The sequence below is a fragment of the Camelus ferus genome, chromosome 2 (genome assembly GCF_009834535.1).
Source record: "Camelus ferus isolate YT-003-E chromosome 2, BCGSAC_Cfer_1.0, whole genome shotgun sequence".
Taxonomy (NCBI): Eukaryota; Metazoa; Chordata; class Mammalia; order Artiodactyla; family Camelidae; genus Camelus; species Camelus ferus.
Window position 1 is genome coordinate 34,448,059 of NC_045697.1, and position 14,749 is coordinate 34,462,807.

Sequence of the window (14,749 nt, forward strand, 5' to 3'; positions counted from 1 at the left end):
GCTCCTGTCCCTATCTGGATGCTGAGCTGATGGTATTTTGTGTTTAGGAATAGGGCACTCAGCTAGCTTTGCCAGAAAAGGGAGCAGAGCTTTTCCTGTGTGACCATTAAGTGATTGTGAATTCAGAGCATCGGTTGCCACACTTAAAAATATACCTGTGAGTTCCACAGACATTAATGCGCCCAGGCATTCAGCACCTCCAGACTTACTTGTGTTCCTGTGATTTTGGTCCCCTGGGAGAGAAGCACCTGTGGTCCAGACTGGAATGTGTCGGGTAGGGTGTGCCGTAGACGTCCCAGTACTCTCGTTAGGAACTGTATTTGGAAGAATAACATCAGACACGTGGACTTCACCATCAGTGACTAAAGGTTCACTTCCATTTGATTTAAAATAGGCTTTTTTTAATGTTCCTGAAAGACCAAAAAAAAAAAAAAAAGATATTTTCAAACATTACTAGAAGTTTTTATTTAAAAAACCTATTAGGAAAACTCTAGAGTTACTTTCCCAGGCAAACACAGAGAGAAAGATGATGGTCAGCAAAACTACCTACTTCACTGGGACAACCATGAGTTTCTCTTTTACTGCAAATCATATAACTCTGTGCTCTCTCAAGAAGTTTAGAAACTGAGTCTCCCATCCAGATTTCCTACTACCCAAAGAATCTAGGGCAATTCCACCTCACCTGGGACTTACCACAAATAAATAAAACGTGGCGAATCTTAGAGTATTTCCTTCCTGCTTTCTCAGTTTCTCAATTTCACACATCGCTTTGTGCTACTCAGTACCCAGGACACATGCTCTCCCTGTCTTTCTATCTGCCACTAAGGACAACAGAGCCTGCCTACCATCAGCCTTATATTTTTCCATGCTTTGCACTAAATTTCAGTGAACTATACACAACAGATAATAAAAATGATAGGGCTCAAATATTTACCAAGACTTAACAGAAACCCCAAAAAGGAAAACTCTAATTCTAGCAAAACTGAAAGAAGGAACGTAATTATCTTCATCTTCAACCAGAAGCTATAAAATATGATAATAAGCAATAGTTATTAAACTAAGGTTACCAACTGGTCACTTTCTCAAGGTTCATGAACAAAATAGTCAAACCTGAGATTACTGGAAATCACCTAGCTTTGGCTTCAGGCAGAAAATCTGAAAACTTTGAAAGAGATCATGTATTTTTAACTCAGTCAAAATAGACAACAGACTTTCCAGATTATACAGCACTCTAGTTGAGTACACCACTAAATAAATGAATCTGATATTGATCTATTATAGAAATACCCAAGGGAGATTTTTTGTTTTCCTAAAAGCATTTACAGTGAATGCTCTAATTGGCTCCTACTTTCCCAAACAGTCTATGGAGCATTAAAAATAAAAGAAATATAAATAAAATGTTTAATATCAGTCTATGGAAAAAATTCCTCTACATGTGCTTGACACTTGGAAAACATTAACTACAAATCAAAATAGAAAAGCAGCTGCTTTCTAGCTAACTAAGGTCAACAGTTTCATCTGCCAAAGGATTCTAAATAAAACAGCAAAGCATAAAAGCTAAATCATGACCACGTGGGGCAGGTAACACATTCTCCAAACTGTCTGTGTGATGATGAATAGACATTAAATGCAGTAGGTAAAATGAAAGACTTTAATTGTTCTTGATTTTCAAAATGATTTTGCACTCATCCTAGTTTAAGATAAATGTATATGATAGACTTAATTACTAAGTAATATGTATTTCACTCATACAGAAAACATTGCTACTTAATTATATATAATTTTATATTTCATTTATTGGTTGCTCTCTCCTTTACGAGGTGCCAGCTCCTCAGTTACATCCCTGAGTAATTCGCTTAGAGGGAGTTCCTTATTGTATGAAATATTTCAACAGTTATTCGTAACATTCTGTTCGTATTCATTAGCCTCATTAGTAATCTTTCCTTTAACTTTCTCACATAACCAAAGTGGTGAAAGTGTTAATAACATCTGTTTACTCTAAAATATCCTTTAAACACTGACATTTTAGGAAACACTGACTTGGATAACAGTTTTCTTAAAAAAAAAAAAAAAGTACAAAGTAGCTTCCTTCCTGTTAAACTCTACATGTCAAAGCAAGTTGGCAGAACAGAGAGAGAACAACATATATGTATATATATATATAAAACATTCCTAAACTATATTTTTGACAGAAAGACAGACAGACAACAACCCTGAAGGACCTGTCTTTAAAATCATGAAACCACTAGACAATTTGTTTTCAAGCATCTCTAGAAACTGATCAACTCTCCATTATGCGTCTTTTTAAAAGCACAATAAACAGAATTCAATAAGACAAGCTACACCATGATGAGCTGAGAATTATTAGCCCCAAGTAGCATGTTCATTCTTCCCACATTGCTCCATCCTTTTCCACATTCCTGTTTTATAGTGCTGTGGTTAAAAGCACAGATTCTACAGCCTGACCACCTGGATTTAAATCCCATCGCTAACACTTACTAGCCCTGAAACTTTGGGAAAATTATCAACTGCCATAAAATAAGGAAAATAAAAGTGCCTCCCTTTATGAGGCTGGCCATTAGTATTAAATTCGTCAATACATACATAAACCCTTGGAACAGTTCCTGGCACACAGTAAGTTCTCAATAACTGGTAATAATTACTAATGAGAATAAAACTGTCTTCCTCAGGACTACTAAGGTACTTTTAAATAAATGCCAATTTCCTTTTATTATAAGTGCATCCCAACATAACAAAATGGCCAAGGAAATTTTCAAAAGTGAATCACATAACCCACTTTTTGAATGAAAGGACTGGCTCTTCCACATTAAGTTATTAATAGAAGGCCACCTTATATCAAGGTTGTATGGCTCAAAAGTGTTTCAGCTCTAACACAGCTCTATTCAACAATGTTTAAGAAATAGTCTGCAATTCCACTAGTAATAGCCAAGCTTTACTGATCACTTACAACGAGTGGCCTGAGCTCTGTGGTAGGCAACATAATGCTTCTCCAGAGAAGTCCACACCCCGAGTCCCAGAACTTATGAATAGGTTACTTTACATAACTTACATGGCAGAAGGGATGTTGCAGATGTAAGTTAAGGAATCTGAGATGGGGAAATTACCCTGAATTATTCAGGTGAGCCCATGGCAGTCATGGGGTCCTTATAAGCCGAAGAGGGAGGTAAGAGAGTGGGTGTCAGAACTACACAGTGTGAGAAAGACTCAGTGAGCCATTGCTTGTTTTGAAGATGGAAAGGGGCCACAAGCCAAGGAATGCAGAAGCCTCCAGAAGCTGGAAAAGGCAGGAACAGATTGCCCCCCAGAGCCTCCAGAAGGAATGCGGTACTACCAACACTTTAACTTTAGCCCAGTGAGACCTATTTTGGGCTCTGACCTCTATAATTCTAAGGTACTATATCTGTGTTGTTTTAAGCTACCAAGTTGTTATAACAGCAATAGGAAACTAATTCAGGCACCTTACTAAGTATCCTCACTATAGGCATCTACTGAGCTAGCCTTCCAAAAATCCAATGAAACTGCTCCTGTAATTAACTCTTCTTTATGGAGTTTGAGAGAGAAGGAAACAGAAACTTACAAGAGTTATTTAACTTACCCAAGAATTGAGTTGGAACATGACATACACATACGCACACACCCACACACACTTCTCACTTTGGAAAAGGTACACAAGTTAAAAAAAAAAATCAACCATTATATGCACATAAAAATTTATTTTTCTATGATGTGAGCTTGAAATTAATTCCTTATCTTTATTTCTCTAGCCATGTGGTAACACATTTACTTTGCATTTTCTATGTGCCAGGAACTATGTATTTCCTCTCTGCTGAAAGTAAATTATAAAATTTAGTAAGAAGTTCTTATCATCATGATGTTTAAAGATTTGTTGAGGGGGACAGGCATGCAATCTAAAAATAAGGACCCCGCTGCAAATGCTTTGAGAATGATATAGAGCAATCTGGTGACGGAAAGTAGAGAAGGAGCTGTCATTCCATTTGAGAAAGTCAGAAGAGGCTTCTCAGGGGAGAATGATCCACAACGTGAATCTTAAAAGATGGTTAAAGGTTTTCTAGGTTTGAGCAAAGCATTGGTGGGGAAAGAGTTGTAGTAATAGGGAATGGAGGACTTTCTAGATAGAGAGATATGCAAAAACTGAGCACCAAGTAATGAAACATGGCAAGCACACAGGCGACCGACAAGAGAAAAGGCTAGAAAGGAAGTAGAAGCCAGACTGTCAAGGGTATTCCCTTTAAAGGTTTGGAATCGATCTTGTTGTGATAGAGAACTGCTGAAGGGTCTTAAATGGGGTGAAATGTTAGGATGATCACTCTGGCAACAGGGTGATGCTTGAAAGGGGCTAAGTCTAGCAGACTGTTAGAAGGGTATTGCAACAGTCCAAGTGAGAAAAGAGGGAGGCCTGACCCAAGGCAAAAGCAATGAGGACAAAGGGAACATTTGGGAGAGAGCTTTTGGAGGCAAATTAAGAGAATATAACATGAAGAGTCATAGGTCCCTTCAAGGTTTCTGGTTTCAATTACTGAGAAAATGAAGTTATTTACCAAGATCGGGGTGGTAGTCATTACTGCTGTTTAGCAAATATTTTCAATTCTCTCCCATTCTACTAGGGCACATGCTGGAGTTATGTTCTCTGGCCTCATTCTCTGTCTCTTGACATCTTTGATGTTGGTCAAAGGGTACAAACTTCTAGTTATAAGATGAGTAAGTTCTGGTGATCTACTGTATAGCATTGTGATTGTAATGAATGACATTGCATTATATGCTTTAAAAAAAGAAACTCCAGTGCTCTTTTTCTTTCTCTCTGGCATAATAACCACAAAGGTCCAAGCTGGTCCATCAATTCAGTCCCTGAATGGCCTGAATGAGCATAGCCCCCTTGCCATTTTGCAAAGGAAATGCTACATGAGTGAGAAACTGACCTTTACTGTTTTTAAACCTCAAGCATATTAGGATTACTTTTGTTACACAGTATAGCATAGCCAGTCCTGACTAATACAAGAGATAAAAGAAAATGAAAAATAGAAGTTGTAGAAGTTTACTTTTAGTTAGTGTAATTATTATGAATACATTGAGTATAAAATGCCTATGAAATATTCAAGGGGAAAAAAGTCTAAATCTGGAGCAATCTAAACACTCCCTACAGAAGCCCTTGCCAGGCTACCCCACAAATTCACATCTTCTTTGTGTTCCCTTGAGCACACTCTGTTTATATCAATCATATATACACTAAAGTGAAGCTGTTTTCTTGTCTGCCTTCCTCAGAGGTAGGAAGGTATATTATGCATGCCTGCATCCCAGGCACCTGGCAGAATGCTTGGCACCAGTGTAGGTCTCAATAGATATTTGTTGAATGTATGAATGATGAAGGAAGTCATGGGAGTGGATGACACTGTCAAGAAAGATAGGGACGTAAAGTGAGAAGACTGCTTAGGACAGACACTCTAACATTTAATGGATAGATAGAAAAAGATGAGCTTAAGGAGACAGAGAAAGAGCAGCCAGAAACAGAAGGAAAATCAGAAATGATAATATCCAGGCAAAGCAGAAGAGCACTTCGAGAAGAAAGGAGTAGTCAAGACTGAGTAAGGTCATATCAGAGCATCACATCTTAATGGAAGAAAGCATTGGTGGCATGAACAATGAACACGCTCATTCAGAACAGACGTAAACAAACAGAAAGCCTACACTCTCCATTTCAAACTCTTGTTCAAACACACATTGGTTCCAAGTGCTGCACATTCAAATAAATGCTGCACACTGGGGGCCTTGGTTAGAACAGATTTAGTAGCATGAAAAGAAGAGAAAGAGGGAAAGATCAGATTGCAGTGGATTAAGGACTGGATGAAGCATAGAAATCACCTGGGGATCTTGTTAGACAGCAAATTCAGCAGGTCTGGAGATTCCAGATTCTGCATTTCATGCAAACTCCCAAGTGATGCTGACATTGTTGGTCCACGGACGACACTCGAGTACAAGGCTTTAGACCACCCTTCCCAAAACTTTAGACATTATGCATAACCTCAGGCCTGAGCAATTAAAGGAAAAATATTCTTCAGTTTGAGAACTCTACACTGATGAATCTGCACAAAAGGCCAGGGTTATGAAAGGAATTTAGAGATTTAAATAAGGAATGTGGAGGCAGGTCATAAAAGATCATAGAAAATCTGAAAGTTCTGGTGTAAGGAAATAAGGATCTGGAAGGTTTTCCGTTTTATAATGGTACTCAAAATACAACATTATAAGTTAGGAAGTTAAGATTCTTATCATTCCAAATTCTTGTAAAAGCCCCAAGCTGCTAAGAAATTTGCTAAGAGAAAAACTACAGTTAAGTTCAATAATCTTCAGCTCCTTTAGCATTTCTGAAGAAGAAAATCACTTTTATAGAGGAAAATTTCTCTTGAGTTCAAGGAAAACGGACTATGTACCATATTTCCTACACTTCTGACCATACTAATTTCCTTCTTCATTGCATGACAGAAATTTAAAAATTAATAAGCCCCATGTAGACTTTTCACAGTATTAAGAAAACTAGGAAAGTAACCTTAGGCCATTCTTCATAAGCTTAAAGCTAAAACAAAGAAAATTTATTCTAAATGTGGATGAGTGGACAAGTCTTTGAAACCAAGTCTTCAACAGCTGGGAAAGAAAAAGAAGCATTCTAACAAGCTTTTTGGACCATAACTTTGGTGAAATCAAATTGAGATGATTAAGTCTGCAAAAATCAGTTCAGACCATACTCCAAAGCACCACATTTGTAGAGCAATTGCAATAACTCCCCATTTCTTCTCCCTGCCACATAGTCTACCCTTGCTCCACATAGCTGGCAAAGGCACATTTTCACAGCCCTAAGCGGATCAATCACGCCTACTCTATTATCCCCTACTCCAGTCATCCCCCACTCCACCATCCTCATGGTGAAGTTCCATCAGTCATCCCCTACTCCATCATCCTTATGATGAAGTTCATGTTTAAAGTGTCCCACCTCAGGGAAGGCTTTTCCCATCTCACTTCAGACCAGGTTCAGACCCTTTCATCAGTTCCCAAAGAAACTGTCTCTTCCCACATAGGAGTTAACTTCGTAGTAATTAACCAATTGTGTGATCATTTTCAAGCCCCTCTCCCTCACTGAACTATGAAACCCACAAGGGTAGGCTAGATTCAGGGCTGTACCCAATGCTTATGGGATATAGCCTTGAACTTAACAGGCACTCAGTAAATGTTTGTTAAAGGAATAAACAGTATCAAATTATACCTACAATTTTGTGTCTGTTAAATGGGCTCAACATATCAACACAATTTTACTGTAAATGTTGCATATATATGTTTCTGTATTATTTATGTATTGACACATAATTTAAGGCAGGTGTCGTCTAATCTCTGATAACGTGTTCCACAGCACAAGCTGATTCTTTTGCTCGTGATGGCAGTGTAACCAGCTGCCAGTCCAGTTCTTGTAAGAGAGGAATGAGTCTATGAATGTAATGCTCAGGCCTGAGCATAGAAGTCGCCCAGAAGTCAGGTGAAACAACATCACACTGCAGATGTAGCAGTTGGTCAACTTTATTCCTTCCTAGCTACTTTATTGGCAATTAAACTATGCTATGGCAATGGCTTGGTCATAGGGTTATGGGTTTATGGATTATGGGATTACTATGCCAGAAGGTCATAGCACACAGATTTCAGTTCTTGTGGATAGAGTTAAAAGGAGATAAGCACATTTTTGGTCAATTTTTGAGTGAACTAGAGCTATTTATTAAATCACTATCTAATATTAACAGTTATGTTCATAAGCAAAAACAACTTTCATTATGAACTTTGTCACTTTATAAAATCACATTCATAGATATTATCTCATTTGACTTCCATAATAATTCTGTGATGTGAATAAGAATCATGTACCTATCCCACAGAGAAGGTAAAACATCTGACCGGAAGTCACACATCTAGTAAATGGAAGAGTAAGATGCCAAACCCAGACCTCCGAGTGTCCAGCTATACGTTTTCTTCTATGTCATATGGCCTTTCAGTATTAGACTGTATCTGAAGAAATAAAAACCTGAGTATAATATTGTACTTTTCCCACTCTTCAATTTTCCTTTCAATTTCTTTCAAAAACACCAATCTTTGGAACCAGACTATCTGCTGATTTTAGAAATACTACACTAAATTAAACTAAACCTTTGTAGCTCCAGCTTCAGTTGAAGGGATTGAGGAAAGAAACAATTTGCTACTGCTTTCCTCTATAACCTGCTGCTAAAATAATTCCTCAGAAAGTCCAACTCTCTTATCTTTAGAAATCTTTTTGCCCTCTTCACTTTATGCACGAGGGAAGCCCCAATAGACAAAATTAAAGACACAGAGTGCATCTTGTTTGTTAGCATAAGGCTTCTATTACCTTTTCCTAACCAATAATCCCCTCACTATCACCTCTTTGTCCTTTGAAGCCAGAGCTCCTGTTATATGCACACATGGCATTCCAGCATCCCTAGCAACCCTTACAGACCCAGAAATAACCACAAGACTTTGAAAGAGCATGGAGTTATCAACTCAAACCAAACAGAACATTTTTTAAAATAAAGCAGAATTTAATGTGGTTTTTTTAAAACAAAGATATAAAATGATTTTATTGCTCATCACAGCAACAAACATCTGTTATATAAAACAGGAAATGTTCATTTGGGCAGATATTATTTAATATATCTATATCAAATCACCTGGTACAGAATCTATGAAAAGAATGTTTTTGAAGACTGTTGGGAAAATCCCACTTTCTAAAGGTCACCTACATATAAGTCAAAATAGCACTTAGAGAAGCTTACAAATTGGTACACTTCCTAATCACACAAAAGTGATTTAAAAAAAAAATTCTGCTCCTACGTATAAACCCAAGAGAAATGGAAACATATTTCCACACAGAAACTTGTACATGAAAGTTCAGAGCACCATTATTCATAAAAGCCAGAAGACAGAAACAACTAAAATGTCCATCAATTGATAAATGGAATTTTTTAATGTGGTCAATCCATGCAACAGAGTACTATTTGGCCTTCAGGTATCAGGTGTTGATACATACTACAACATAGATGAAAATATTACACGCAATGAAAGAAGTCAGTCACAAAAACCACTCGTGGTCATATGAAATGTCTAGAATAAGGAAATCTAGAGAGACAGAAAGTAGGTTAGTGATTGCTTAGGGCTGGGGCAAGGCGGGGGGATAGAAAGTTGGGGGTGATCACCAGAAGGGAACAGACTTTCCTCTTGAGGCAATGAAAATCTTCCAAAAATGACTGTGGTGATGGTTACGCTTACCTGTGATTATATTCAAAATGACTGAAATACACACACTTTACATGGGTGAATTGTATGGTCTGTAAAGTGTATTTCAATAAAGCCATTAAAAAAGTTTAAATTTAATAAATAAATTAATTAAAGTAATCCAGTTAAAGCACTGTTTTAATAGCACCCCTCCTCTGCTCAGTGCCCTCTAAGCACTGAGGTACTTGAAAGTGTGTTTCAGACTGATTCAGCATTCTACCTGAGAATGAAAGGAAGCATTCTTCACTGTGTGTGAGCCGTTCCACCACACAGCATCCTGAGAATCCGACTGGTAAAAATAATGGTGGTAACACTGAGGTATGAGCCTCTACCAGACGGACCCTCCCAGACATAATAACAATTACAAAGTCTGGACAAATACAAAAAAGCAACTCCCTGAAGGCATGGGAAAGGAAACAAAAGCAGGCCAAGTCTGGAGGGGAGTGGGGTCTTGGAAGAAGTGAGTGGCAGGGATGAGTTTCAGGATTTTGCCCTGCCTTTAGCTCGAGAGCAGCCCGCAGCTGGCCCCACATGGGGCAGGGTGATTCAAACCCCAGCAGAAAACCTGCAGGCTTCATGGCCTGAGGCACTTTCCGTCCTCTTCCTACTTGTCACCCTGTGACCTGTGATGTGACTCTCTGCCCTTGGTTTCTGTGAAACCCAGCATTTCCGGGTTCCTTCCCATCTTCTCAAACCACTTTTCCTGTATCTCTTGATCCTTCCTCTTTGTCTCCCCTAAATACCAGCAGCCTCCAGGCTTTCCCTCAGCTTTTCATCAGTCCACTTCCTCCCCCCGGGTTCATCTACCCCTGCTGCTTCCTCTACTACCGGAGCCTCCTGCCTTTGTAGCTGCTGTCAGCCTCCCTTCTGGATAGTTCTAGTTGCAGACCAGTAACAGTAGGGGTGGAAGTTAAATTCTAAAGTCAGCACAGAAGCCAAAATCTCAGACAGATTCACAGTTTCCCTTAAAATTCCCTTAGGAAGGAAAGGTGTTAGTGCTTTTTTTTTTTTTTTTTTTTAGTTTTCCAACAGAGTAGTTTACTTTTAAATATACCTTACAAATATTATTTGATGATTTATAATAACTGATTGGAAAGAAATAATGATTTGAAATACAGAAAAACCTGCATGAATTATATTCTTACATTTTAAAAGGTTACCTGCCTAGAATATGTTATTAATAGAGGATCTGGGAGGCTTAGGGAGATACACAGTTTGAAGCCATTTCTTAAAGTTCTTTTTTAAGATTACTCAGAGTTGCTTGAGGGAGGACAAGCAGAGCTGATGTCTGATTGTGTTGGGGGCACCTTCCTCTGCACAGCAAAGTTAATTTACTTCCATGGTTTGGTGTTAGAGTTCTTATGTTCTTCCATTTCTTGGCTCAGCCTTTACTGTTGAATTTGTTCAAGATAAACGCCCTTAAACTATGATTCCACTATATTTGTTTGTCCCACAAAGTATCTCCAACTTAGCATGTCCAAACTGAACTTCCAGCCTGCCTCCATCTACCTGCACCCCACTTCTTCACCTTTACTTCCTATATTAACAGATGGCACCAAAGTCAACCTGGTTGCCCAAGCCAGAAATCCAGGAGTCTACCTTGACTCCTCTTTCTCCCTCACACCAAAATTCAGTCTTGGTTTCTGTTGATTTTAATGCACCAAATACCTTAGTCCAGGCCCTTATCATCTTTTACTTGGACCATAGCCAGTCACCATATTGGTCTCCCTCACCTTCATCTCTTTCCACTCCCAACCCCCTGCAGTCTATCCAGGTCTGCTGTCTTTTGCAAGTGCAAATCTGATCAGATTTCTTCCTACTCGGAAAGATCCCCCAATGGTCGTACCACCACCTATAGCAGTAGAAATCACTCTTCTAAATCACACAAATTTTAATTTTAACTTCATTTTCCTTTAATAACAGCATCACTCACCAACAAAGGAGAGCAGGATCACCAGCAGGACAATGAGAGCACAGATACACGGAATCAGGACCAGCAACAGGAAACGGAGAGTAGTAACAGTCGCCAGCTTCTGAGAGCAGCCATCACCCATGTTATTGTCATCAGCTCCCAAGACCTGAAGCAGGTGAAGAAAACAAAACATGGCTGCAATATTACAAAGCAACTCAGTACATCGTCTGAAATGGTACAGCTGTCCGTTCAGAGCAGCAGCATTCCTGAGAGATTTTACTGTGTGTACTTTAAGGCATGTAATGAGGTTAGTCACCAAATCATATTAATAAAAAAATAACTGTACAAACCACATTCACGGCAGAGCAAATCATCCATTTCTGAAATGTTTTTCAGGAGTATATGAACTTGTAATGATATTCCATCTCGATTTTTGCCAACTTGCCAATAAAATACATTGGCCAATTTGGTACTATTCCAAGGGCTCTGAATTACCATGGCAAGAACTCACCTTGGCCTAGAGCTCTAAGCAAAGATGGCCTAATACAGTGATAAAATGTTGGTGAGGAGCTGAAGACACATTATCCAGACTTCATTCTTATTTGTCTCATTAGTCCTAACTCAAATCTTCACGAATCTGGATAAAGTAAGTTTTTAGCAATTAATAATTTAGCAAGATTGAGTATTACTGGCCATGTATTTAAGGGCAAGTTGAAAAAGAGCATATTCTGTGGGCCACTGACACTCTCTCAGGACACACTCCTCAGTCCACACTGCCCCTGCCACCCATCTATTTGTGAGAGATGAGATGCAACAGTGACGGCTCAACAAAATAATGTTCTTGTCTTCAAACAGTTTAAATTTTGCTTAGCTGCATCTCTTGCCAGAAACGATGTCTGTGTACTTTTTAAAATTCTCCATGAGATAGATTATTTGAAAGAACATAAGATGTGAGCTTGAGAATGGCTTGAATCCTAGATTAATGTCTTTGCTGACCCATTCCCTCTGCACCTGATTTAATCTACCAGCCGATGTGAGATCATTCAGAGTTAATTTACAATTTGATCTGCAAGATGAAGTGGCATTGTGTTGGAGGAGGTCATGGAGAGGACATGACCCACCAGTTGACAGCCGAGCTGGACTCAGGCAATCGGAGGCTCCTCACCCTCTCTTTTGTCCTTGGAATGTACATTATGTCCACTGTTCCCACAGCTGTTTTCAAGGTCACAGCCTTGAGAGAGCAAGGTGTTGTTGAGACCATATGGATGGTATACATGACTGAAACCCATTAAGGCTTCTATATAAACTCTGATTGGCGTGGAGATTTAGTCACCCTTGCCCAAGACAAACCTTGCATGTAAGTTCCCTTGCTTATTAAAACCACCACCTACCAATCTGGAGGTGGGCTGCCTCTTTCTTCAGTCACTCCCTTCCCCCCTCCTTTTATGGGATCCAGTTCCAGAATTCACCCAAGTTTGTGAACCAATACGCTGATACAATTTAAGATCTGCAACAGCACATTGATTACAACACCAGCATTGGGTGGGTGGTGCCCATTCAGGCACGGAGATAACACTTACCTATAAAAAGCAAGTGTGGGACTGCAGCCCAACAGAGGTAGAACTGACTTATTTCATTTACTCAACAAGTAGTTATTGAACAGCTACTAATTATAATAAGTGTACTGAAGGATATAACAATGATTTCAGACCAACTGTCCCACAGAAGCTCACCATCTTGCAGGAAAGAAAGATACATACATAAATAACTATATTACAAGGTAGTAAATGATAAATACCATGACAGTTACAGGAATTCAGAAGATAGGAATATGGCTTCTTGCTAGAGGATCAGGTAAGACATTGTAGAGAACCAGCACTTGAATGAGCCATGATTCTCAGAAAAGTACCCCTGAAAAGCCCTGTTATAGTTTAGAAGGGTGGTAAAATATATCTGGAAAGGTAAGGAGTTATGGGTTTTCTTTGGCTTCTGCAATAATAGAAAACGTGTCTTTGTTAAGGTGGTCACAGGAGCATTTCGGGGTGCACCTTCTTGGGTGGTAAATTCACAATGGCTTCCGTGTTAGCTGGAATCCTGTGGCCAAATACACCCCATTCAGTATTCATAAGTGAAGCATCAGTAGAGAAAGTGCCAGAGGTTCAGTTTACTATCTCGTGAAAGTCTGTATCAATAAATACTTGACCTCCAGAAACCATATTCACAATTAGTCCAAATGTTTCCTCCAGCGACCAGGAAATTGATTACTTTTATCAAAGGGAGAAGAGGAGGAAATACTTAGAAGAGATTCAGCACCAAGAAATACTTAGGAGAAATCTCAACGCTCCTCAAATGCATAACTTTTCTCCTGCCTTCATGGCTACTTGGGGCTACTGCTGTAAATGCTGCATTATTCAGAGGCCCTTTAAGGTTCCTCTGAAAATAATGCATCTCTTGAACTTGACTGTTGAGGGAATAATGCCAGATGAGATAAACTGCTAGGACAATTCCTAAGCTTCATTTCAGCCCTCTCTCCAGAAGGCACCCTCTTCCAGAAATTACCCTCCACATACTTAAAACTGTAAGCCAAGCACAGGCACAGCATCCCATGGTGCGGAGAGGTAGCAACGCACCTGGCTGACCTGCACATATTTCAAATATGTAGTTCTTATGTTTTATTAATCCTGTTGGTGAAAACTCACTTCTTATATCTTAAAAACTACATCTACTTTAAAAGGCATTGTGTTGGCTTACATAACATGTATGGAAACAATCTGCCTAACTGGGTTACCTGGAGCCACTGGCTCCATTGAGAGGCCTTCTCATCCCTCTCTTCTACATTCTTAACTCTGTTACACTTCTCTCCCAGCTTGCTGATTCAACTTTTCTCATGACGGTCATTCTCTAACTCTTCAGGACCCTCCTGAATCTCTAATCCCTCTATCTTCTCCCGGGATATCAACTCTCTCCTTTTTTCACTTCCTTACATATCATCTTTAGAGTCTTTGGGCCATTATTTCAATGGTATTCTTGCTAATGCCCTGAACCCCCTTACCCATCCAGATTTTCTTCTCATCCATCTTGTAAAAGCCAACACCAGATGAATCCAACAGTCTTCTCTCTCTGTATCTACACTTGGACAGTTGAATGTGGCAGTAAAAAGTCACCCAACAGGACTACTTGATGGCTGATTTAAAGTCTTCATTCTCCCCTAATCACCTTTTCCCACTCTTCTGCCCACACTTTCAGAAGAGGGTCCATCCCAATTCCCACCCTACACAGAGAATAATAACCATCAAATGAGAACTGCCTCACCTACCTAAATTTCAGCCTACACACCAGCTCGTTTATGGACCCTTCTCTATAGAGATGCTACTTAAGACTCCTACTGTTCAAGACTAACCTTTCCACGTGTATCACCGACTTCATTTCCTTCTCCCTTGTCAGGAATTTGACATCTTAATTCTCCATTGAATCATATAT

General features: G+C 39.2%; 1 protein-coding gene across 8 annotated transcripts in view; it reads right to left on the reverse strand.

Annotated features, from left to right (window-relative positions):
- The window catches only part of CORIN (corin, serine peptidase), a 222,881-nt gene that overhangs the window by 176,367 nt on the left and 31,765 nt on the right, over positions 1 to 14,749 (reverse strand). For 6 of the 8 annotated variants that reach the window (XM_006185960.3, XM_032496975.1, XM_032496969.1 and 3 more), the window contains 2 exons: positions 11,291 to 11,435; positions 210 to 410 (listed from right to left, as the gene is read on the reverse strand). In XM_006185960.3, coding sequence (XP_006186022.3) covers positions 210 to 410; positions 11,291 to 11,435 — 346 coding nt within the window. The remainder of the gene's footprint in view (positions 1 to 209; positions 411 to 11,290; positions 11,436 to 14,749) is intronic. The other 2 variants (XM_032496963.1, XM_032496984.1) reach the window with 2 other exon arrangements.